Source organism: Clytia hemisphaerica, unplaced genomic scaffold (assembly GCF_902728285.1).
Source record: "Clytia hemisphaerica strain Z4C2 unplaced genomic scaffold, Clytia hemisphaerica genome assembly, whole genome shotgun sequence".
NCBI classification, from domain to species: domain Eukaryota; kingdom Metazoa; phylum Cnidaria; class Hydrozoa; order Leptothecata; family Clytiidae; genus Clytia; species Clytia hemisphaerica.
This window is the reverse complement of record NW_027104433.1, coordinates 220,709-245,217: the sequence shown is the minus strand read 5'-3', so window position 1 is coordinate 245,217 and position 24,509 is coordinate 220,709. Positions and strand designations below refer to the sequence as shown.

Here is a 24,509-nt window from a genome sequence, read left to right as displayed (position 1 = left end):
TTTAAGGCCAGATTGTAGGAAAACAAACGAACAAGGAATAAATGTGCCAAATTTCAGTCGAATCCCACCATTTGGGGAGTCTTTAGGCAGTCCAAAAAGATTTAACCTCGTTTTGGAAGACTAGTGCCCAGGTCCCAAAAATTCTACATTTTTGAAATATGAAAAAAAAAGTCATTAGATATTCAACCAAGGTGTGCCAAATCCGACCATCTTTGAAGTCTCCAGGCTGCTCCAAAGTATTTGGGATATACACACAGACACGAACACACAAAAAGGCATTCCCCGATTCTAGTAGGCTGCACACATCCCCTCTAATATGTTTTGATATAGAGAATGCGTATATCGTGAATAAAATTCCCGCTCGAGAATTACCCCCACCTTAGTGTTCTCGAGTTATAAACTTGATTAGCTAGATCTTTAGATTTCATTAAATTTGAATTTAAAATTTGAATGGCCAGAGATTAATACAATCATTGGAATTTTAAATCTATTTAAAGGAAATCGAAACAGGTTACCCCAAATTTGGGTATCACCTATATCAAAACATATCAGAGGGGATGCATGCAGCATAAGATTCTAGGTCATCTGAAGGAACACTTTCAAAAAATAAAATAGTTCCAAAAAAATCTATCAAAACGCCTTGCATTCAAATTCAAACAGCTTCAAGAAGACGATAAAATCCTAGGTCATCGCGGCTAAAAAACTTAAGTAAAGTGTTGAAATATCTAAAAAGTTATATCTGCAGGAGCAGACGCAAGAGTGAAAGAAAACACAACTAATTTGGTTATACAGTTGACGCTCTCTAATTCGACGTTATACTTTTCGATAGGCTCCCTTATTCGATAGGCTTCCTTATTCGATGAAATTTGAAGTCCCCGTCAACAAGAAATTCTCATAAAGGTCGCTCCCTTATTCGATAAGCTCCTTTATTCGATGAAAATCCAATTCCCCCTGAAGATCGAATTAGAGAGCGTCAACTGTAATTCTTTCACACATTCCTTATATCGTCGTTGTTTAAAACCTTTCGTCATTTTTCTGAGGCCAGAGAAAAGCACAATAAATTTCCGAAATATATTGCTGCTGATATTGCTTGCATTTTCGGTTAGGAAGACACATGATTGAAAAAAAAGTGTTGAGACCTTTTTTGATGGAAAAATGTTAGAACACCCTAAAAGGCCTCAGAAGGTCAAGGCCATCAAGGAATAGGTCACACAAAATAAAAGAAGAGTTTAAATTCTTTTTTCGGAAGGTAATTCTTGTAATTTGGGAGCTGCAATGAAAAACGTTGGTCAAAAAACAGCTGGAAAAGGCCTTAAAAAGGTCAAATGTAGCCAGAGAAAGGTGAAAAAGTGAATGAAATCTTTACCTACTCTTAGGTTCCAAATAAACGTCCCCCTCACTTGTTAATTTTTCGAAAATTTTCCACCCCCCCGTTTATTGATTCTTAAGAATATTTTCAGCTGTCAAGGAGAAGGCCCCTTTTTTGGCTCTAAATAGCCTGATTATAGCCTATATTTACCTTATTTTTGGGTTTCAGAAGTACAATTTCCAACCCACCCCCGGCAATTAGGCCCACCCCCGGCAATTAGGCCCCCCCCCATTTATTAAAATGTCGAAAATTTTCCAACCCCCCGTTTATTCGAACCCACCGAATAAATTTTGTTTGGAACCTAAGAGTACAGGACTTCTGATTTATTTTTATTTTCTCCATTTCCTATTGGTTATGCCACTGAGTGGGAGTGGGGGGCTGGTAAAAGTTTGAGCATTTCTTCAGGGCTTTCAGCTGGAAGTACTGATTGATGTAAGAGACTAAATTGTTTTAACGTAAACTTTATCGATAATTTATTTTTATTTTGGGGGGGCGGTAAAGGTTTGAGCATTTCTTCAGGCCTTTAGCTGGAAGTACTGATTGATGTAAGAAACTAAATTGTTTTATAACGTAAACTTTATCGATGATTTTGAATGATTATACAAACCCTTGAGTTGACGAACACGAGAGAATTCTAATCGACGTCAGTTTTCTACAAGTCAATTTTGACCTCGTTTTTAGAAAACCTCATAACTTTACAAAAAATTCGTTTCAGACATTGAGGTCAGAGTGCTCTGAATTAAGTCGGACTTTAGCCGGACAAAACTTGAAGTTGATAGTACAACAAAAAAAAATTGTCAAAGGTAAACAAGTTTGAGATAAATATGCATATATTTATTTCAAGACAAATGCGATAATATTTGTAATGCATGATAAAACATTGATTCTACTGCCCAGCAGCAAGTATAGAAAAAAAAAGAAGAGTTCTTAAAATAAAATAGGTTGCAACGTTAAATGAAAACCACGTGAGAGCTTGACACCAGTTTATCATCAAATGTAAATTTTAAAATAAAATTCTCCATCTACTGCGGAGACAACAAAAAAGGCTTGTAATTTTTTATAGAATTCGAATTAAAATCTCGGTCGTTGCTGTTTTCGACAATTTAAAGTTCGGGCGAAAAAGTCACTTTTGGGCAAATTGATAAATTTATTCGAATATTTCAATTTGGGAGGGGTTTATAGACTTCTAGGCTATATTCGAGCCCTATTGAACCATTCTTGGACTTTTAGTTATCCTCAGATCCTAATAAGGTCCTAAGTATTAATTCTAGCGTTAAAACTCTACCAGTCGAATCTAATTTAGAGCGCTTCCAAATCGTTTATGGTTGTCAGATTTCGTGGGAATTTCCCTTTTTTCTCAAATATTATGACTTTGATTGTAGATGGCGGTTTTTTTTGCTCTTTGAAAATATAAATATTTATTAATAATACAAAAATTTACTGCCTTTTTTGGCTCCCTTGCAGATTATACTGAAACAGACTTCAGTAAAAATTCAAGGAGTTTCAACTAAGACTTTATTAAGATTTTAGGCCCTTATCAGCTTCGTGTTCTTACAATACAAAGAGAATGCATTTTGACTTACCACAGGGTGTGTGATTTGTCGGTTGACCACGCACAGCTCTTCGTCTGTTTTTGCCATAGAATCAACTTTATACAAAGTGTCCTCTAGTTTGACATATTCTGTCAATTCAACCTGAAAAGAGCGAAATAGTCCTAAGTAGTCATATAGGATCGACTTTATACAAAGTGTCCTCTAGTTTGACATATTCTTATTTTTGCTTATCTTTACTATGTTTCAACTATTCGTCTAGCATGCTAGACTAAATGGAATGAATCGTTTTTTGCAATCTAACACGCTACTTTTAATTGAAACCAGCACATTTTGGTTGAGGCTTGGTTGCTTTCACGTTTTCACAAGGCTTATTATATTTTATCATGTCTACTTTATTCATTTATCGACTTAAAAGGGGTAAAAAACCATTTTCTTGATAATTCGTGAAATGTTAGGCCAGGATTAGTCTTTCCTTCGTTCTAAGGTTAAGGCCAAAATTAAGCCAAAGGTTCTGGTATATTATTTTAGACAAAAAAAAATGAAGGTAAAAAATACTTTAACTTTACCTGACAAAAATTATGACCACTTTAACCTCAAAAACAACTTACAGGGCGAAACTCATTGGTGAAGATCTGAGCGTTAAGGAACTTCTTCAAATCATCCATATTACCAAGAGTTGCACTCATACCAATGATTTGAACGTGTGCTAAAAGAAAGATAGTAGACGAATTAAGAGCCAGTGACATTCATGAAATAATACATGAACGACCAAAAAAAAAAGATTTTAAATTCAGTTGGGTTTTCGAAAAACAAGTCTTAGAGAATAGACCTTATCGGAGTTTTTGATTTTTCTAAAAAAAGTGATGCATTGTGGGATTGCCTTGAGTGTATTACAATAGAATTCCCTCGAGGAATTCCTAAGAGATTTCTATTGTAATACACTCGAAACAATCCCACAATGCATCGCTTTTTTAGAAAAATCAAAAACTCCGATAACGTCTATAGGTAGGCCACTCAGTATCAATCTTTGCCATTGGATAAATTTTTCGAAAGTGCATTTGTTTACATCAAAGAAAAGATATCATGCTCAGTATCTTGAGGTCTGCCTGCTCTATAGCACTTTAAAGCATTTAAAGAGTTCATTTACTCTGTCATTATATCATATTAGTGCTTAGTCTTCAGGAGCGGGTAGTGGAAGGTGTTTTTTCATTGGTATAATCGGGAAAAAGTGTACCAGTATGGCAAAGTACCCGATTGGGATTAAACATATTTTTTTATAAGGGTCCAGCCCTGAGAATGGCCAAAAAAAAGAGCAACTTTGTCTTAGCAATCTAGATTGCATACTGAGCATTAACCGGGAAAGGAACCAAAAAATACCTTAAAAAAGGCATTTTCTGCATTATTTGGCATTTAAATGTGTATGGATGGTATTTTAATACCAAATTTAAGGTGTTTTAGACAAAAAATGAGATGGAAAGTCAAAGTTTTTGAAGTTGCTAGGCATTTTTGGGTCAAAATCCATAAGCAGCTTTTTGGCTGAAATCCGGAAAATCTTTAGTAACTCCAGACCTGATCCGAAAATTGGGATTGCTTACAGACAAATGCGTAATCCTGCATCAAACATGCAAGCTTTTTATAAGCAAAAGGTTTCTATGATGATACTGGCTACACGAATTCCCGCTAAAATGCCAAAATTTTGAAAGAAGAATATTTTAAAATCAGCTCCCCCTCTGCCCCGTTATTCCATTGTCATTGTTATTATGGCAGTGTTAAGGTAAGTAGATCCTATATAAAATGTCAGATTGAGTCAGTAAAAGATAATAAACGAGGAAAATGGACAGAAATCGTGATTTCCCCCAATGTATATTGCAGATAATGTTGACCTTCCATTTTTAAAAATCAAAAGGTGTTTTACACATCGATTGTCTTTCAAGAATTACCTTTTGATTTTGAATCACGTACATGTTTTTTATGAGAAGATCTACATTTTTTAAGCCTTTAGTTGTTTTTTATTTATTTAGTTTATAAAGCTTAAATATGTTCTTAATTTCGCCATGTTGTGAGTGTTTTTGTGTAATAATTTCCTAAGAAATTGGGTGTTTTAGCCTACAAAGCATTAAAATGTTTATAAAACGTGTATTTTGAAATCGTGAGAATGTTAATATAAGAGGAGCTACGGATGTTAGGTGTGGTATATCATGCTCGTGATGAAAAGTTACAGGAAAATTGATGGTTGAGACAGTGTTGGTTCGTGATATTATTTCGAAAGGAGGTTGTCAATGGAAAATTAACATTTTAAGTAATCTATATAATTCAATCAATCATTGTATATGCAATTGAGCAGAAATTGTATTCTGATTTCTTAAAGCATGTGCCTCAGAGAAAAATGTTTGATTCAATTTAGTTAGATACTCAGTGGTCAAACCAAGATTTTTTGTCCGGGACGGAAAAAGAATTTCAAATAGCAATTTCAGCTTGAAATTTCGGCAAATTATGTTCAATTTTGAGACCGAAATCCCTCTTTATTAACTTCACTAAGACGGAAATCCGTCTGAGACGGGGGAAGTTTGAACACTGGATACTCAGTAGAAGAGTTCTTAGGCTAAAGCCAGTAAAAATGAAGGTGGAGTTGTTTTGTGGCATGCATAAACCTTACGCTTAAGCTCCATCGGTGTAGAAAAGGTGCTTCTAGAAAAAGGGTTTTCTTCTGTGACATTTAATAAAAATTTTAAAGGTCTTATTGAAGCTTCCACATTATGACGAGTAAGACTTTTATAGACTTATCTTGTAAAAAGTTGCGGCTAAGAAGATTTTAGCATTTAGCATTAATCGATGACGATTCTATCCCGGTAAACTGTTCAATTTCATGGGGGTCGAAAGACATAGAGATACTTTTAATCAAAAGTATATTTTTACTATGAGCTCGACCTTCAAAAACTATAATTATAAATGTTGAGCACAAACCTGAGTACCACCAATAGAAAAGAAAACAGTGCCGTAGCTACGGGGGGATTATTTTTTAAGAGTGATTTTTTCATAAAATGGAGTATTTTACCTTTAAATTTTATTTTTGTTTTTTGAGTGTGTTTTTAGCCAATTTAGAGCTCTAAATTTCAAAATTTCCCCCTCGGGCCAAACCATAGTTGGCCCTCACTTATGTCTTTCTGAGTCTTATTTCCCTTTCAGATTTTACAGGAGAAAAACTAGCCTGGATATCCAGACAGTAAACTATTTCACCGTCTAGTTTTTTTTTATAATCTTGTCTCTGGTTTACGGTCTGGTACAACTAACTCGTCTGCAGGGATATTTGCATTTGTCCCTGCATTTTCGAGTGCATCATTTACGATGTTTTCGATTTTTTTTATGCGCGCGCATAATTTATGGGAAAAGCTGACAAAAAAGATAAACAAATCAAAAATGAAAACTGCATGTTAATTTTTAAAAAAATGGCCGATTGATGGAAAGGAACCTTTATAAATGTGACTGATGTTTTGATGTTGTTTAAAGTAGTTTGGAAAGTTCTTTTAGTTTGTAAAGAGGTTTTATTAAGAATTTGTTAACAATGGTTCACTCAAAGAGAGTATCAAACTGTACAAACTGTACCAGACTTTTTTAGTTGCACTTGACTCTAAAATTTTAGAAACTGTGTATGTCGATGTAAGTTTTTTTTGGATAGAACCATTAATTTTCCTGCAATATCTACGACCTGAATTGATAACATTTAATCTCATTCCATGTCAATCAAAGAAAAAAATGATTGAGATCTACCTGAGTTTAATTGGCAATTAAAATCATTAAAATACCTGTATTACTCAAATTGAATGATTACTGTAACTAAAAAAATTGGGGTATTTTAAATGATAGGAAAATCGTGATTCTGATTTCCCAAAGTAATAAAAGGGTTTTACAGTAAAGTGAGAAAATAATAAGAAATAGTACTATGTCATTATACTATCTTTAATTTTTGAGGTTTGACCTTTTCTTATGTAACTAATTGACAACGAAGCTGTATAAAAGATGGAAGATTTTGGTTTGAAAATCATACAAACGACAACGCAAAGCAACCAAAGCAAATCCAGCAGAAGTTTCAGCTAATTGACGATTGAAGTCGACTTGAAATATTTAAAAAATGGAGGCATTGAAATTAATGGCATTCTTCGCTCTGGCGATCGTCCTCACAGAAGGTATACTATCTTAACTCTAAATACTCTCCAGGCTGGAAATTTGAAAATCAGTAGGAATCAAAACGGATTTGAATATTTTCTACTTTGGACTTCTTTTTGACCAGAGATTTTAAACCTTAGTTAGTTTAATTTTTATCTTAACTAAGTCTACATAATTATTTCTAACTTCCTTCATAGGAAAACCTGCTTTCACAACCCAACCAACTCGAGCTCGTGTCACAGAAGCATGTAAGTATGGGATGTTGTACTTTTACGGTGTGACGGGATTGCCCCTTTTTTAGTACGATATTACGGGATTTGACGAAAAAAGTGACGGGAAAACGGTATTTTAAAATCAGACAGTGACGGTATTTAGCCTTATTTTCTGTCATCATACCGGTATTGTAACCTCTACAAACCGGTGTGACGGTGTTATTATTTTTTTCAATTTTCGGGATTCCGGGATTCAGCAAAACTTTTGACGGGAAAACGGAACCTCTACAGACCTCCCCCTATCTGTATCAACACAAGAATGATGACAGCTACCAAAACAATCTGTCCAACGTAATCACTCTAAGTTTCAGGCTAGCACGTTTGGTCTGCGCTCCCGGGGAGGCAGTGGGTTCGGTTTACCAACTGATGGTATGTGTGGCGAAAAAATTGGCTTTTAGAATGGCATCATTACAGTGCAGAAAAAAATCGGTGAAATTTATACCCTTACAGTGCATTTTTTCAAATTTTAAACTCTTTTAGATAAAAAAAATCAACACTTTCGAGCAAAAGTTTGCAATTTTTCCCAAATTTGCTGAAATTTCCACCCTTACAGTGCATTTATGAAAAACATACTCTTAACCGCCGCAAATACCCGTCGGTCAATTTGCCTGACTGCCCCCCCCCCCGGGTTTGCACTGTAATATGGGAAAAAAACTCCTAACGTATTTGGCCTAATGTAAAAAAAAACTTAAAAATCCTTTACAGGTGTTTCATTGGATGAGTGCGGTGTTTTTGGTGGAACCAAAGTCGGTAACTTTCGTCATCCTGACAACAGCAATTGGTTTTACACATGTTTTGAGGATAACAGACAACCGGAATGCCAACAATGCAGTGCACCCAACCTTCACTTTATCAACAAATGTAACATGTGCTTAAGAGAAAGCGACGGTAAGAACTCTTAGTTTAAACTTAGTAGAAATGAACTGTGGGTTGAACCTTTTATTGACACCGTCTACATACAGTGAAACGGTGTTCCATGCTAGTGCAATCTGCAGGCAGAGTACAGTTGACTCCCTCTAATTCGATCTTCAAGAGGGACCAAAAATTTCATTCGAATTAAAGAAAGATTCAAATTACAGAGAGTGATTTATACCACTCTCCAGCTGAGGGGACCAATGTTTTAGTTCGAATTACAAAAAGATTCGAATAACAGAGGTTCGAACTAGAGAGAAATGACTGTAATAATAATAATATAAGTTAAGTTTGTGCCAGCATGAAAAAATGTGTCGCAATTGTAAGCTAGTTCTTTATACGTCGATAATAGACCTTATCGGAGTTTTTGATTTTTTTAAAACAGCGATGCATTGTGGGATTGTTTCGGGGGTATTACAATAGAATTCCCTCGAGGAATTCCTAAGAGATTTCTATTGTAATCCCCCCGAAACAGTCCCACAATGCATCGCTTTTTTAGAAAAATCAATAACTCCGATAAGATCTATTCTCCTACACAGGGTTGCTCCAAAAACTAAAAGTGCAAAAAGTATGGCGAGGTCAGTTTTTGTTTTCGAGCTTAGTGACAACAGTAACATTTTCGATATCTTGCTCTTTCATCTCCACAGAAACCAAAGTCACGTGTCCAACGGTCGTTGCCACAGTAACAGATACGGTTGCTCCCGTCACATGCGATACTACGTTCTGTACAACCCAAACTGACGGAATGTTTGCCGTACTTAACGACAAAACCAAATTCTACCATTGCAGTAACAAAATCACCTATTGCAAACAATGCCAAGCTGGATTGGAATACGATGACTCATGCAAAGCATGCGTTGACCCTAACAATCACACAGCAAAACCTGACCCCGCTAATTAAACATAATTCAACGATCTAACAAGCAGTATCAACAATTTTTTGATACTGTAGTATTTTTTTATAAGCATTTTGATCATTTTCTTAAGCAGTCCGTACTTGTTTTAGTATCCGATACTTTTTTTCTATTTAGCATTTTACTTAGTTTTTGTAATTTTGTAATTTTCTAAACAAATTAAGATACATGTTTTTTTGAGTTTTTGTTGCAGAATTTCGATAGCTTTTACTTTTCTGATTTAGAAGATTATTATTGCAGATTATGTCCGTACTTCAGTTTGAATCTATTTTTATTTCCTTTTAAGATTTTCTGCAAGAAACATCCCCGACTTTTTTTCTCCCTTAAGGAATTACTAGGCTAGCAAATAAATCGACTACATATCTTTAAGAATAATTTTGAGAGAAAATGAGGATCAAAACATAAACGAAAACCTGAAAATTTCAAAATTGATCGACTTTTACGCTATTAAAGGCCGGACTCCACTTTATCGCGAAATGTGCGAAAACCCTTTATCAATCGCTTTTGCCTTTAGAAAAGATCACGTCATTAAAAAAGTCTCGAGCAAAAAAATAAAATATTAAAAGAAAATACAATAATAATAAACTCTCGATAAGAAGAACACTATGAAGATTATCTAAAACTTATTGGAGAAAAAGAATTCCCTCCATCTTCATTTCAAACTGTGACATGCGCAGTAACAACTTACTGAATTTGAACATGATTTTGGTCAGCAATATTTCCAACAAAGCTGCACGACCTCCGCCTTCACCAATCATATGAAGCTAAGAAATGAACAAATACAGATTAACGGATGAAGCTAGTATATATTCTTATATGCATTCTTGAGACAAAAGGAAATTTAGATAACCCTAAACCTTGCATAACTTTCTAGTGCTCAGAACTGCTATTTGGGATTTAAAGGAATATCACAATCAATTACTTATTCATATCAAAACATGAATTTGATCTTTTGTTTTGATGATCTTGAATAGGCTTTAAATTCTTGCCTTTTTGGTTTCTCCTTCGTTTGAATTTCCCTGTTGTGCAGGACCACGACCAGGGAGCTTTTAGGATCATATTTCAGGGGTTTATAAATTACCGTAATTACCGTGTGGCATAAAGCAAGCGGTTTTTAGCAGATTTTTATGATTCAGCCTACGAATCGATTAATTTTTCGAATTTCCTCCTTGTACTCTGCATTAGCGAGTTTATGTATTCGAGAAAAATCGAGGGGGACGGTATAAAGCAAAGTTGACATGTCTCCAAAATCACCGTCCACTTTGCTCGACGACGGTAAAAACACCAAAATACCGTGTTTTTTAGGTGAGCAAAGGCGATATAGAGTCGTACATCAACTATCGACTTTGTTTTGTATCAATTTCACTTACAGCCGCCTTCGATATCCTCCGAGACATAAACTCGGTATTCCTTGAGAACCGAATTGGATCGGATTAATCAAATAATGATAGCCGTATTCTTAATCACCGTTCAACACACCCTCCTAGAATACAATGGAATCTCTTTAACTCGATCACGCATGAGAAGAGCAAATTTGTTCGAGTTAAGGAGATTTGGATTTATGGAGTATAGTTTATAACGCGTTGCTAACTGAAGGAAACAGCTAACTGTTTGGAGTGATAGAGGCTTGAGCTATCGAGACTCCACTGCATCAGGATTTGAGTTTTTAGATTCCTATTCTAAAGATCAAATAAAAACAATCTTCATAAAATAATTAATTACAAACATATAATACTTTGGGTACAAACGTACAAACTTTCGCGAGCAGGAATTTTTTCGCGATTTGCGCGAATTTTAATCCTTTTTAGTCCATTTTTTTATTCTTGAAAGGGCCATTTGCGAAAAAACCCTTTTAACCCGATTCAAAGAAGTATTTGTCACCCAAAGTAATTTTTTCGTGTGAAAATATTCATTTTTACATCTTTTTTCGTTAAATTCGCTAAAGCAAATGCCATAAATTTCGCAAATTTTTACCTCTGCTCGCGAAGGTTTGTACACCTAAGTAATATATAAATCCGAGAAAGTATACAGTTGTCGTTCATTGACAACTTATGGCCGTTGACATCGTTCTTTCACTTGCTCTTGAAGAATCCTTACTCATTTTGTTCATCAACAAATTCCTCGAATATGAAACTGTATTCAACTCAGGTCGAAAAATGGCTACATAAACGCGTTGAAAATAACAAAAAATCACTAAAATATTCATACATAATACACCAACAATCCAATACACAATTTCACGATTCAAAATATCTTTCTGGAAAATAGATATAGGGTAAGAAACGGTGAGAACCAGTATGTTAATAAAACTACCATAAACGATTGACATGGTTTCCTTAAAAGCACCCGGTAATCGCCGACCACGGAATGCTTGGATGAAACAAATGAACTGTAGTAATATGGTAAATCCAATAACAAAATTGAGTTTTGATTCGACACCACAATAAGATGTCCTCGTCAATTTTTCTTGGTCGACCCAAATATGAATTTGGACAGGATCCGTGTAAGCCAGCACGAATAATATCAAGTTGAAAGCCAAGACAAGGACCAAAATGAAAAAGATTTCACCAGCTTTTGATTTTCGTAAGTCTGTTCGAGTCATTTTCACTCGCATTGTAAATGCTCTTAATACTTTTTGCGATCTGATGAGTATCATACCAATCATGAGTGTGTAAAACAACGTAAATGTTATCAATCGAAGAAAGCATTTACCAATAGAAGGCTCACCAAAGTAAGCGAATAGCTGGACAATTAATCCTGTACAAATCATAAGCAAGTGGGCATACGTCATAGGAATATGAGCAGCTTTCATCACAGGAGTAGTTCGATATCTCACGAAAGCAATAAAAACTAGAAGGCAAAATAGTAAGCCAATACAAGTCAAGAGAAAAGCGAATATTGCGAACGTTTTTTGAGAAGAGATGCTTGGTTTACTATAAGGATCATAGCAAGAGTTTCTTCGTTTATTCGGAAGGTGCATTATGGGACATTGCCGACACGTGGTGTTTCCGTAAGAGCCTTTATAAAAGCCGTTCGCACAGGGTTGACACGTCCACCGGTACGATTCATTCCAGTATGTCTGATTAGCGGCTAACTTGGTATACATGTATTCTGTGCCAGGTGTACAATCGACTGGTGGACAGGCGGTTGGTGTTTTATAGGGCGCTAACATGAGAGAGAGAACACCAATATCTAAGGAGCTTTGAATCTGTTTGTTGTTAACATAAACTTTGAAATCTCTATAATAAAAACTCTGGCGAACATACCATTTCAAAATGAAAAGATCAGTTAAGTAGCGAGCTTTTTCTTTGTACTGTTGTATAAAGAAATTCAAGTCCTCGTAAAGTTTAACAATGTATTCCAAAGAAAAAACACCTTTCAAAACATTATCCAACATTCTATAGTGGAAAAGTCCAGCGTGTCCATTAACAATGGATAACGACCTTGTCTTTCGTTCATAGCGGCTATCACGTAACGATATTATAAACCCGGGGCCCGTAGATAACGGCCTGTAGTTCTCGTTGACGAACCATGTTTTATTGGAACGTCCATAGTCCCTTAAAAACAGTTGTTGTTGAATGGAAGAGCCGATTAAAACTATAGTATTGCTACTGTCATTCTTTAGCTTTGCTACTGTAGGCGTAAAGTGAAACACATTGACAATTTCAATGTTGAAACATGATGTAGATTTGATAAATAGATCTCGGTAATTTTTGAAATAAAATTCAGAATTCGAATATTGGTCTTGGAGAAACACAATAGTGACGTATTTCCAATTCATCGTTTTGGTCAAGTTTTGAAAACTTGATTTCACCTTATCGACAGCGCCTAGCGTTAGTGAGGGTAGAATAAACGCGTTTTGTTGAAATCTAATGTCACTTCGTAAATTTAAAACCAGAATATCTGTTTTACTTAACATTTCAGCGAGGAGTTTAAAAAGGTGGTCCTCTAGATATGTAAACATGATAAGGATGTTAGGTCTGTATTTCCAGTTGGTGATTTTACGTCTAGCTTTCTTGGAAGGATCCTTGGTTATGGTGAATGTTGGATTCAACAGCAAATCAACCAGTAAAGTCACCAGTTGCTCAGCATTATTTGTATCAGTGCCACCACATATATCAAAGTATCGATAAAAGAAAAGTCTTTTATTCCTGAATAATGGGTGTATGTAGTCATTTTTCTTGAAGAAGAAATCCACAGCTTTGTTGTGATATCTGGATTTCAAATTCAATGTTGAAGTTTGGTTTATTGGTAAATTATAACAAGATTGACCAATCCCAAGGACGTTGTATGGATCACCGATTGGAGATAAATATCGACCAACAACCCCGTGACATTTTTTGTTCATCAAATAAAGCAGTATTGCCAGACAGAGCTGGAGATGTCTGACCATATCTGTTCGAGAATCGGCTTTACATCTTCAAATTAATTGAACGGGTATTCTTCAAATTGTTCGGTAACAGTATATTATAGAGTTCAGTTTGAAATTTTGGTTGATTCGAGGTGATATTTGAGTAGAACGTAATTGTTGTATCAAAAGCGAAAAGCTCGATCTATGTGACTTTGAACTCGTTCTAAGCTAGAGTCAATGTAGTCTCGAATTTCACAGTTTATTTCTTGTGTTCACTTCAAATCAACAGTATTCGCGAAATACACCTGCAGGGAACATAGTCTTTATTAAATAACATATTGGATTAAACATCTACTGGAGACAAAAAGAAAGTTAAATATTTAAAAGTGAGAGGGCAGAAAGAACATGATAAAAATGAACAGTTTTATTGTAAAGTTGTCCCGCTGATTAAATTAAACTCTGATTACATACGTTTTCCTTGATCATTTGACAAACTTAATGAAAATTATCAAACAAAATTTCAAATTTGAATTCAGATAAAGCCGATAAAAAATCAATAAGACATCTCTCTTTAACCCTATTCATACTAGGCTTTTAGAGGCGGTTCAAAACTAGGGGGAGCTGTTCCTGTACCATCCCTAAACTTTTGATCTAGTGGGTCTTTTTTTGGATGAAATTTGGCACACAAGATCCTTGTCATGTTTTTTTGTTGAATTCACTCATCATGCTCAAAATGAGTAAAATCCGAAAATTTACTTCGTTGTTAAAAATAGCTATTGTATTCTAAAAAAGGCTTAAGAACAAAATGCCCTTGGTCCAAAATGCTTATTTTATCCTAAATATTAAATAAATTTACGGTTTAAACGATATATTTGACATAAAGAATAAATTTGTATTGGAAATGTGTCAATTGTGTGAAAATTTTTAGGTGTAAATTTTTTCTATTTTAAAGCTAACAGTTAATAATTTACAGAAAATTTCATGCCAAAAGCTCATCAGGAGCTATTAACATTAGTTTAACCCCCGAACAGAAACAGCCCCGCCCCTGTTAAAGCCTCTTTGTTTTTTACAAGACATTTCGAGAGAGAAAGTCTAACATACAACCAGTGATCCCTTCATCGATATGATGTAGAAAGAAGTTTTATTTTGGCAAAATCTTTTGGTAAAAAAAAAATCTTCAGTGCAATACATTAAAATAGCACTGAAGATGATGATTTTTTTACCGGAAAGCTTTTGGCTGAAACGAAATAAAACTTCTTGTTCTTTATACGTTATTCTCTGGAATGCCTGATTAGAGCTTTATCGATATCTACCAGTTTTATAAGTAAAAGTTTAGTTTTCAAAAATTAAAAGAAAAACTAGATTCGACGAAAAGACATTCAATTCCGTTCGTACATACAGTTCAAACCCAGACAAAAACGGAAAAAAAAAAATCATGTTACAAAATTAACACCTCCCCTCTTTTAAAAAACAAAATTCAATTTAACAATCAGGTTCTAGACTAGAATCGTAATTCAAATACAGACTCCTTTTTCACAACTTCTATAAAACAAGATGAAAATGATAGCTGTCCAGATAATTTGAAATACTTCTGGCAGTAGAATGGAATCGTTTATGATCCATGTAATACAGTGGTATTTGGTGTTCCACGACAATACAATAATTGTCATGGGATAACTTCAGTTTCTAAAAACTAAAATTCTTTATTTCCATTATTTCTTGCTTATTTTCTACTGTCTAGATTAAACGTCTAGCATACTAGACTGTTCTAACTGGGAAAATTATTTTGACCCCCAGACAGCAGGTCTGACTCTCCGGACAAGCATCAGTTGACTCTCCTGACAAGCATCAGTTGACCCCCTGGACATTCAAAATTATCCTCAAACAGAGCAAAATTACCCCCAAACAGAGCAACTTTACCCCCCCCCCCGGACAAGGCAAATTTTCTAGATTTTTCACTACCCGCAGCGGACACTATATCCTCCATCCCCCATGTACAAAAATTTTCTGGAAGAGCCCAAATATGCAAAAGGTGGCATAATAACAAAATGTATAATTATTTAAGATTATGATTCGTTAGTGAAAAGCGGAGTATTATTTTGCAGAATCCGACGTTTGTGAGGTTTTTCGTTTTCAAAGACCTCTCAGTTTAGAAAACACAAGAGAAAGCATACCTCATCTACCACAACTTTCCCAAGCTCCTCAGTTCTTTCATTTTCAACCAAACTGTTGATGATAGCATTTGCCTGATGAGGAGAAAGGAATTCTATATATCGTAAAGGAGAAAACCTTAAATCAGGCAAGTTATTGTCGAGAAAAACTTCGTCAAAAGTTTTTCCCAATAATGAAGTGAATAAAATAATTTATTATGCTTGAATTGAAACAAATGATGATTTGTCGTTGTTTTACTATAGGTTTTCCAAGTAGCTGAAAGTAGCTTGCAATCTAAAGAGGATTATCTCGCCCAAAATCGTTCGAGCACGAGGCTGGTGGTGAATCAAAAGAATCCGAAGATTGTTAATGAGACTAATTAAAATACCAAAGGTTGATTTTTTTGGCAGAGTAAAAAAAAAGCATACTTTTTCAATAGTTGCAATGAATATAGAATTCTTTCTTCTTCGTTTCTTAGGCGGCAGACAACCTTTCCTGGAGGCATATTCTTCGATGTGAAACCCTAACTGCACAGCAAAGGGCGATAAATCACGAACCTAAAAACAGGAAAACATATAAAAAACAGAAACACGACCTCACTATTGTCAAGTAAGATTTGCCTAGAGCTAGAAGGATACCCAATCATCAAAGAATTTCCTTAAACACAATAATCAAAGATTTTTCTGCAAACGCAATAATCAAAGTACTTCAGAAATACAACAACAAAAAAGGATTTTCCTTATCAAAATGAAAAATTTTCCTTGAGCAATGAACCAACCATCAAAGATTATCCTTGAAGAACATATAATACTATAAGATAAAATTTATCAATTTCTTAAAGAATAAAAAATAATCACAGATTTATTTTCCTTGAAGAATACACAACATTCGAAAAATAATCCTTTATAATGATAAAACTTTCCTAGAAAAAATAGAAAAATAGAAAATTATCAAAGATTTTCCTTGAGAAACATACAATAGTCAAGGATTTTACTTGAAGAATACACAACAATCAAGGATTTTCCTTGAAGAATACACATTAATTGAAGATTTTCCTTGAAGAATACACCACAATCAAGGATTTTCCTGTAGGAATACACAACAAGCAAGGACTTTCCTTGAAGAATACACAACTATCGAAGATTTTCCTTGAAGAATACACAACGACAAAGCATTTTCCTTGAAGAATACACAACGACAAAGCATTTTCCTTGAAGAATACACAACGACAAAAGAATTTTCCTTGAAGAATATACAACAATTAAAGGATTTTCTTTGAAAAATACATAACAATCAGGTATTTTGGTCTTATTAAATTCAAAAGGAAACCGGCTACTAAAGGATTTCTTGCGTGCAAAAAGTTGTTTTGATTTTTATATCTTTGTGGAAAACATGCTAATCAATTTTTTAGTGATGACTATTTTATCTTTAAAGTTTTCTTTTCAAATTATGACACTTCACATTTCTCACATATCAACAATCTGTGATGTGATAGGGAGCGTACAATTTAAAATAAAAGAATTTTTAAAACAGAGCTGATTGTCTTAGGTTTTGAAACTCTCTATTGTTTCATTAAAACCTCAGTGCGCATGCAATGCATCCGGAGGATTTCAATTTTCAAAACAAGAGCAGTGTGCATATCCCGAAAATTAGGAGTTTTACGCTCGAAACGCAGGAAAATATGACATAGCCTACAAAAATATCTGCTCTTTTTTGCCAGCTTGGAAGGATTTGCGATTTTTTGAACAGATCCCCCAATTTTCAGGCCACCAATTTCATACTCAGAACAGCTCGAATTACGAAACAAAGAACGTATATTAGATTTCAAGCTGGAAACAGGGTTTTATTTTTAAATAAAGCTACTTTAACTACAAAGACACTTCATAGAGCAGATGATGACACTTTTCCTGCTGGAAAAAAATGAAAAAGGTTTTTGTTAATTACATGACATATGTGGAATTCAAAACCCACTGATTACTTCATCTGACTCTGTCAGATTCTATGTCTAATGAGTTGGTTAATAAAATATCATTTTATTCATCAAACATCTTGTATTTTGGTTATTTTCGATTCCATCGTTTTCATTAATTGTGCAAGCTCTCTTTTTTTGCCAAAAACCTTGTTTAGCAAATTTTGTTCAAAAAGTCTCATCTCTAGAAACACATTCGTTATGTCGCAGATTAAAAAAAACGAAATTTTCAAACGTCTATTATAACACATATAGCTTATGCCTCATTCTAAATTTTTTAAATGCAAAAAAAATGTGTGTTAAAAATTTGGCCTGATGTCCCTTTTTAAGAAATCAAAGGTTTCCATTGAAAAATAAACAACAATTAAACATTTTCTTCCAATGCAAAAATAATCCAAGAAAAATGATAGAACTTGTGAAAAGAAATCATAATCATTAAATAAAAATTTACGATATCACTTAGATTTCAAAATAGCTTTAAGTTTCAAAAAGAAACGTGAGTATGTACCTTTTCTTGCACAATGGAGACATAGGGCAGAACCAGAATCACATTACGTTGTTTGACTAGGATTTCCTGCATCATCAGAATCTCAGCCACTAATGTTTTACCACCACTTGTTGGTAATGAATACACTATATTCTTTCGATTGATAACTGATGAAAGATTCAAACAATCATTTTGCCATTCTAAGATAAAGATGTTAAAGGTTATATAAAGTATTATACTAATATTATATATTACAAAAGAAAACCATGAACACTTTTTATGAGCAACAAATGGCAGTGGTCACATTTCCAAAGAGCTACATCTAAAGAAGAATTCCCTTGGTACTTTATTAGTCTCCTCCACTATGCCTGCAATAGAATTGAAAACAAAAGAGCTCATATAAAATAGTATAGAGACTGGTAGAGAAGGTCTGATAAAGCCTTTCAAAATGTGTTTACCATATAAGCTAGGGATTCCCCTTATCTGTAGTAACATATCTTTCACAGTCATTGGTAGTCCATAAAATGTATTTTCTGGATAACTGTTCGCTGAAGATTCAATATCTGTTAAATTCATGTTCACCAGAGCACTTTCATTCTTTGTAAAATTGAAATCGTCAAATAGCTTTGTTTCATTTGATTCTTTTATAACAGTTTTATCAATTTTAGATTTGTCTGGTTGAAAAAGATCTACCCCTGATGATTCCAATGGTAAACAATGGTCTAGGACATTTGTTTCATTATTCTCTCCAATAGTTCTGTCACAGAGAAAGTCATCTTCAGGTGCTGATAATGTTTTATTTGGGTCTTGAAAAGAAATTTCAACGGAATTGTTGGATTCATCTTTTTCATCGATAGGATCTATGCTTAAACACGTGTTCAAAATCGATGTTGAATTTCCAGGTGTTTCACCAACACTTTGTTCGAAATCTATAGTTTTTGCTAATTCCCTATCAGGAGTGTCTAAAATCCTTGTTTCGTCTTCATTGGTGTATGGCTCCATAGTTGAAGTGTTGCTTCCTTTCTCAGATAGGCATTGTCTTTTTGATTCAGAACGTAGCCTTCTGTTATTCTGCTTACGCTTCTTACTACCGCTACAACTTCCAGATTTTCTTACACTTCTACGCACAGGTGTACTTTGGCACTGTTTATTTGATGAAGATTTGGTGGAAGGCATTTTGAAATCATCTTCGTCATTATTAAAATTTACAAGATCTTTGTTAGGACTTTCAAAATTGTTTACCACAGCTGATCGTGATGCATCTTTTTTGATAACCTTGAACAAGGGCTTGCCTTGGCTCTTCCTCTTTAGCATATTCATAATTTTTCATACATTTACTATCTAAGATGAGACAGACAAGAGGTAAAATAACAGGTGTTAGAAGAATATGTAATAGTATGATCAAACCAGACGGTCATAATCGATAAAATTGATCATCAAGTTAAATCGATAGATAATCGATATATCGTTATTAATCAAAATCTATAATCGATAGCTAATAGATATTCACAATTTTTTAACCTTGATTTTAGCTATATCAATTGCCATTGATCCCATCGATACGATGGATTAGTTATCAATTATTAATTTATGGATGTTTTGATATCAATTATCAATCAATGTCATCGATACTAAAGTCTGTCTCAAAATAATTTGCAGCTGAGACAAAAATGGCTGTAACTTTTGATAGAATTCAAATCAAGTTGCGATTTTGTGCTCATTGAAAAGATATTTGTGAGTGGAATATTATCAAGCAAAGAATATTTGAGATAAAAAGAAAAATGAAAATGAAAAATGAAGAAGAAAAAAAATCAACTTCTTGTAGAAATGTGGTATGATTACCATTTTCACAGGAGTGATTCTTCAATCTTAGATCATCATCACTGTGAAAAACAATTTCAAAAATATTCATTCAATCAAAAGATATCAAACAAAAATTATTGCTGGTTGACTGTATTAAAGTAGTAAAAAATGACAAAAAAACAACCTATTGTCAATCAATAATAATAAGGTAATTGAAATTGATTGATAGTTCGTCGATAACAATCACTGGCTCATGTAAGTATATGATAGATAATTGATGAATAATCGATAATATGTGGCAAGGTTATCGATATTAATCGATTGCTCATCAATATCAATCGTTGGCTATTCGATCGTTAATCGATATTCACAATTTGTTTGACCTCGATTAGCTATTGATGATCGATTTTATCGATTACAAACCTCTGGTGCAAATAAGCAACTCCAACTGAAAAACCATTTGACCAACTGAAAATCTTTCGTGTTGGTCACGATGTCCAAATGAAAAGATTAACAAGAGCCGCAAAGATGCGGATAAATATTTCCTTTAAAAATGATAAAATAATTATTGATGTCCTCAAAAGATTTCAAAGTGCTTTATCTCAGATAACATCAAGCAACACAAGTCCCCAAGAATTTCAAAATTCGTTTATGTAATTGCAAGTATATGCAGGATTATTCCTAAGATGACGAAGGTTCAAACCTACGGATTACGGAGTATATCCAAACTGAACTCGACTGAGAATAACAATGCAGAAACCAAATTGGCTAGACAACCTTTAATTTTCGTTACTCTCGGGTACCTAATAGCCCGAGGGGAGGGGGTACTTTTCCAACCCGGGGGGGGGGATACTTAGGCAAAAATAGGTGCTGGAGATGTGCAGACGGTAAGGGTCGGGTTTTTTACCTTTCAAAGTCTCTCTAAGGGTTGCAAAAATCAGGAAATTTCAGAGTAGTCTCTCTAAGGGTGGGAAAACTCACGATTTTTAGAAAAAAATTTTGATTTTGAGAGAAAAATTACATTAAAGTCTCACTAAGGGTAGGGAATTTTTGAAAATCAGAGAAAATTTTTCGAAAAAGTCTCTCTAAGGGTCACTTTTTCACTAAAATTTGGTCTCTCTAAGGGTCGGTTTTTGGAGGTCCTGTTCGCACATACTCTTAGGTTCCAAATAAACGGGCCCCCCCGCTTGTTAATTTTTCGAAAATTTTCCAACCCCCCCGGACCTTATTAGGACCCCCCCGTTTATTAATCTCTAAGAATATTTTCAGCTGTCAAAGAGAAGGCCCCTTATTTTGCTCTAAATAGCCTGATTTTAGCCTATTTTTACCTTATTTTTGGGTTTCAGAAGTACAATTTCCAACCCCCCTGGCAATTAGGTCCCCCCCGTTTATTAAAATCTAGAAAATTTTCCAACCCCCCCCGTTTATTCGAACCCCCCCCGTTTATTTGGAACCTAAGAGTACCCCTCATTCACCAACCCTGGTACCCCCCCGGGTTTTCCACCCAGGACATTCTTATTCCAACCCCCCCGCTTATTAATTTTTGAGAAAATGTTTTTGAAAGTTCCCTTTTTTGTCCCAATTCTGCTGTATTAGCCTCCTTTTAAAAAATAGACCTTTTTCCAAAGAGGCCACCCTGTTGAATAATTATGTAGTCCAGCAGAAAAAAAGTGATAAAACCATGCATAATTATTACAATATGCATGATACAGTAATTATGCATGGCTCTATCATTGTTGTTATGGCTGGACTACATAATTATTCAACAGGACATGCTCTTTGAAAAAAGGTCTATTTGCCACCCATTTTTATTCCAACCCCCCCCCCCCCACTTATTAAGTTTTGAGATTTTTTCCAACCCCCCGCTTATTCCAATCCCCCCGGCTATTAGGTACCCGAGAGTAGGTGGACTTTAGTTGGATTTTAGTATTATACTAGCCGTCACCCGGCGTCGCACCCGCTGAGTAGAGTGTTGTGTTATTGAACACATCAAAAGGCCTTGGGATAGTGCATAATTATATAATTTTATTTTAAGCGCTTATTGTCAGAAATATTAGCCTAAAAGGGGAAATATCTGAAATGAAAGAATGACAAAAAGGAAAAAAGTTGTCGCCAGGCCAGGAAATCACTTGAAAAAATTGTCAATTGACACTAAATTTTTCTTCATTTTTTAAATGCATATGTGGAAGAAAATGTCAAGTTTTAGGGTACATTGAAGAAAATATATATTCATAACAAATGTTTTCCATCTTTTAAATGCACGTGTAAGAAATCTCCAAATTTATAAAGTTTTCCACGTCTTCAAACGCGCATTGAAGAAAATAAATTCATAACAAAAGTTTTCCATCGTTTAATTGCACATGTATATAAGAAATCTCCAAATTTATAACAAAAGTTTCAACCTTTTGCCTTTAAAACGCACGTGGAAAACAATCTACAAATTCACAACCAAAGTTTTCCACGTTTTAAATGCACGGGGAAGAAAATCTCCAAATTCACAACAAAAGTTTCCACGTTTAATACACACGTTCCAATTGTTTAATTCCATATTCAATACAATCAAAATTTTAAGAGTTAACATTCTTCATATTGGCCAAGGTGTTCCGGTTATATCAGCTTAAAAAGTTTGAAATTACAGTTCTGTGAACCGCAACAGAATTTTCCCCACAAAGAGAGTTTTCACTAACTGTCACTAACCAGTTAATTCATTGTTTTAGATAAAAACACCAAGGGAAATTCAATCATTAACCAGTCAATTTTGCTCCATGTTTAAATTTTTAGCTCAAAGCTAGCTAAATCATAGTTCATCACCAACCATCGCCATCTGCGATCTGACCATTGCGCATTGGGTGGTGCATACCATAAAAGTGAGTTCAAACTTTTTTTTCAGGTATTACATGGTCAGATTTATCCACAATCACTTTAGGTAAACAGGCAAAATTGAAGTTAGCTATTATAGCTTGTTGTGAAAGTTGTAAGTTGACAAAATGCCCTGTTTTTCCAAGACCATCAAGATAAGAGATTGTATCTCTCACACCAAGAGTATGTAAACGAAACATCAAATCCAGACAATCGTACAAAAAACATGATCCAATTCAACTCATGAAAGCATAAAAACCAAAGAAAAATAGCGAAAGAGCAACATTTGTTGTCTATTTTTTGCCTCCATCTTTGTTATGACTGTTAAAAAGCAGTGTGGTCCGATCAACAATACGCTTTCGAACCGGGCGACGTTTTCCGATCGGCAAGGAGAATAGACAACCGTACGCATATTTCCTACGACGTGTCTTGGAAAAATGACGTCTTCCGCCTCGAAAAAAGAACATCCTACTGTTTTTACCGCCGGAGCTTGATTTAAAAAGAGACTCGTGTACAAACTCACGAAATTGACCAAAACCGAGCGTTAGACTTGGAGGAGAAGAAGAAGAAGAAGAAGGAGAAGAAAAATTACCGTTTTAACAAATATTTCCTTCTGGAAAGGAAATATTTAATAAAACCATTAAATTGAGTTGAAAATAATTCGTTTACACCCCTGTCTCTTAGCCTATTTTTAATTACTCATTTCCTTTGTAGCTTTCAAGAGTATGTTCTTCGTAATTTTATTAAGGAGTGTTTCTAAGTTCAATTTCTTAGCGACTCACTTTCTTCGTAGCTTTAACAAGTGTTTCCAAAATCACTTTTTAATATTGACAAATATTTAACAAATTATTCGAACAAAGCTTCTATTGGTTGGCCAGGTTAGGGGGTTTCACTAAATTCAAAACTGCACCAGTTATATTCGATAGGGAAATTCCCATTTGGGTTTTCCTGAAAGCCAGATAAATTGCGGACCCAACCATAGGTCGGGGCTAAATCTACGAAGTCGCAAACTTGACCTATGCGGCTTCAAAGTTGAAAGTTAAGATTTTCGTGACACTTCTTAGGATTTTTCTGCTTTCCTTTTGCATCTGGAATTAGCCCCTACCTCAGAGGACCTCACATGAAGTAATGTTGAGTTATTTCAAGAAAAACAAACTTTCAAAAGTTGCTCAAACCTGTGCAGTTTTCGAAAAACTACGATTTTAGTACATAACTTTAAATGTATCCCACAGCCTTATGCTTGCATTTATGATGCTAATTTTTGCATTTTGCTAATTTTATTCATAGTTGAAACTGAATGAATAAGAATCGATAATTGGTCGAAATTAAAGAATGAAGACACCAATTTTTCAATTCCCAAAAAACTAGCTATTTTGCAGACAACTGTTATTCCGGCCCCTTAGCTAAGTCGAGTAGGTGCGACTATCCACTACACAGGTATTAAAATAGGATAACCTTCTCAATCCCCTAATTAGGAGAGGCGAAGTCCCCTAATTAGGGAATACTTTCTTGATTATAGAATGATCTCCTAATTTGCAATGTTTCTCGACTGGCTAGATTGTCACATACCGTCGTTTTGTATAAGATTTCTATTTTCACACAAAGATTCCCATCAATTTTTTGAAATCTTTCTGCTATTTTCCTGGGATAATCCAGCATTAGATTGGAAAGGGTTTTTTTCTAAAGGTATATATGGAAAATCTTG

General features: G+C 34.6%; 2 protein-coding genes across 2 annotated transcripts in view; one reads left to right on the top strand and one right to left on the bottom strand.

The window, feature by feature from the left end:
* LOC136820618 (helicase POLQ-like) overlaps window positions 1-19,378 on the bottom strand; it is a 35,852-nt gene extending 16,474 nt beyond the window's left edge. Inside the window, exons 1-7 of the mRNA XM_067076816.1 lie at window positions 18,601-19,378; window positions 18,164-18,342; window positions 16,115-16,243; window positions 15,710-15,781; window positions 9,873-9,948; window positions 3,531-3,628; window positions 2,953-3,063 (exon numbers count right to left, since the gene is read on the bottom strand). Coding sequence (XP_066932917.1) covers window positions 2,953-3,063; window positions 3,531-3,628; window positions 9,873-9,948; window positions 15,710-15,781; window positions 16,115-16,243; window positions 18,164-18,342; window positions 18,601-19,318 — 1,383 coding nt within the window. The 5' untranslated portion in view covers window positions 19,319-19,378. The remainder of the gene's footprint in view (window positions 1-2,952; window positions 3,064-3,530; window positions 3,629-9,872; window positions 9,949-15,709; window positions 15,782-16,114; window positions 16,244-18,163; window positions 18,343-18,600) is intronic.
* LOC136820620 (uncharacterized) lies at window positions 7,052-9,436 on the top strand. The gene is made up of 4 exons (XM_067076817.1): window positions 7,052-7,106; window positions 7,284-7,334; window positions 8,064-8,246; window positions 8,918-9,436. The coding sequence occupies exons 1-4, from the start codon at window positions 7,052-7,054 to the stop codon at window positions 9,169-9,171; spliced, it is 543 nt and encodes a 180-aa protein (XP_066932918.1). The 3' UTR covers window positions 9,172-9,436.
* Window positions 19,379-24,509: the final 5,131 nt, after the last annotated feature.

What these genes read in the sequence shown, in the direction of transcription:
- LOC136820620 (XM_067076817.1), top strand. Translation starts at nt 7,052, where the DNA reads ATGGAGGCATTGAAATTAATGGCATTCTTCGCTCTGGCGATCGTCCTC. An exon ending in GGCGATCGTCCTCACAGAAG is followed by an intron (nt 7,107 to 7,283) that starts GTATACTATCTT and finishes CTTCCTTCATAG; the next exon opens with GAAAACCTGCTTTCACAACC. An exon ending in GTGCTTAAGAGAAAGCGACG is followed by an intron (nt 8,247 to 8,917) that starts GTAAGAACTCTT and finishes TCATCTCCACAG; the next exon opens with AAACCAAAGTCACGTGTCCA.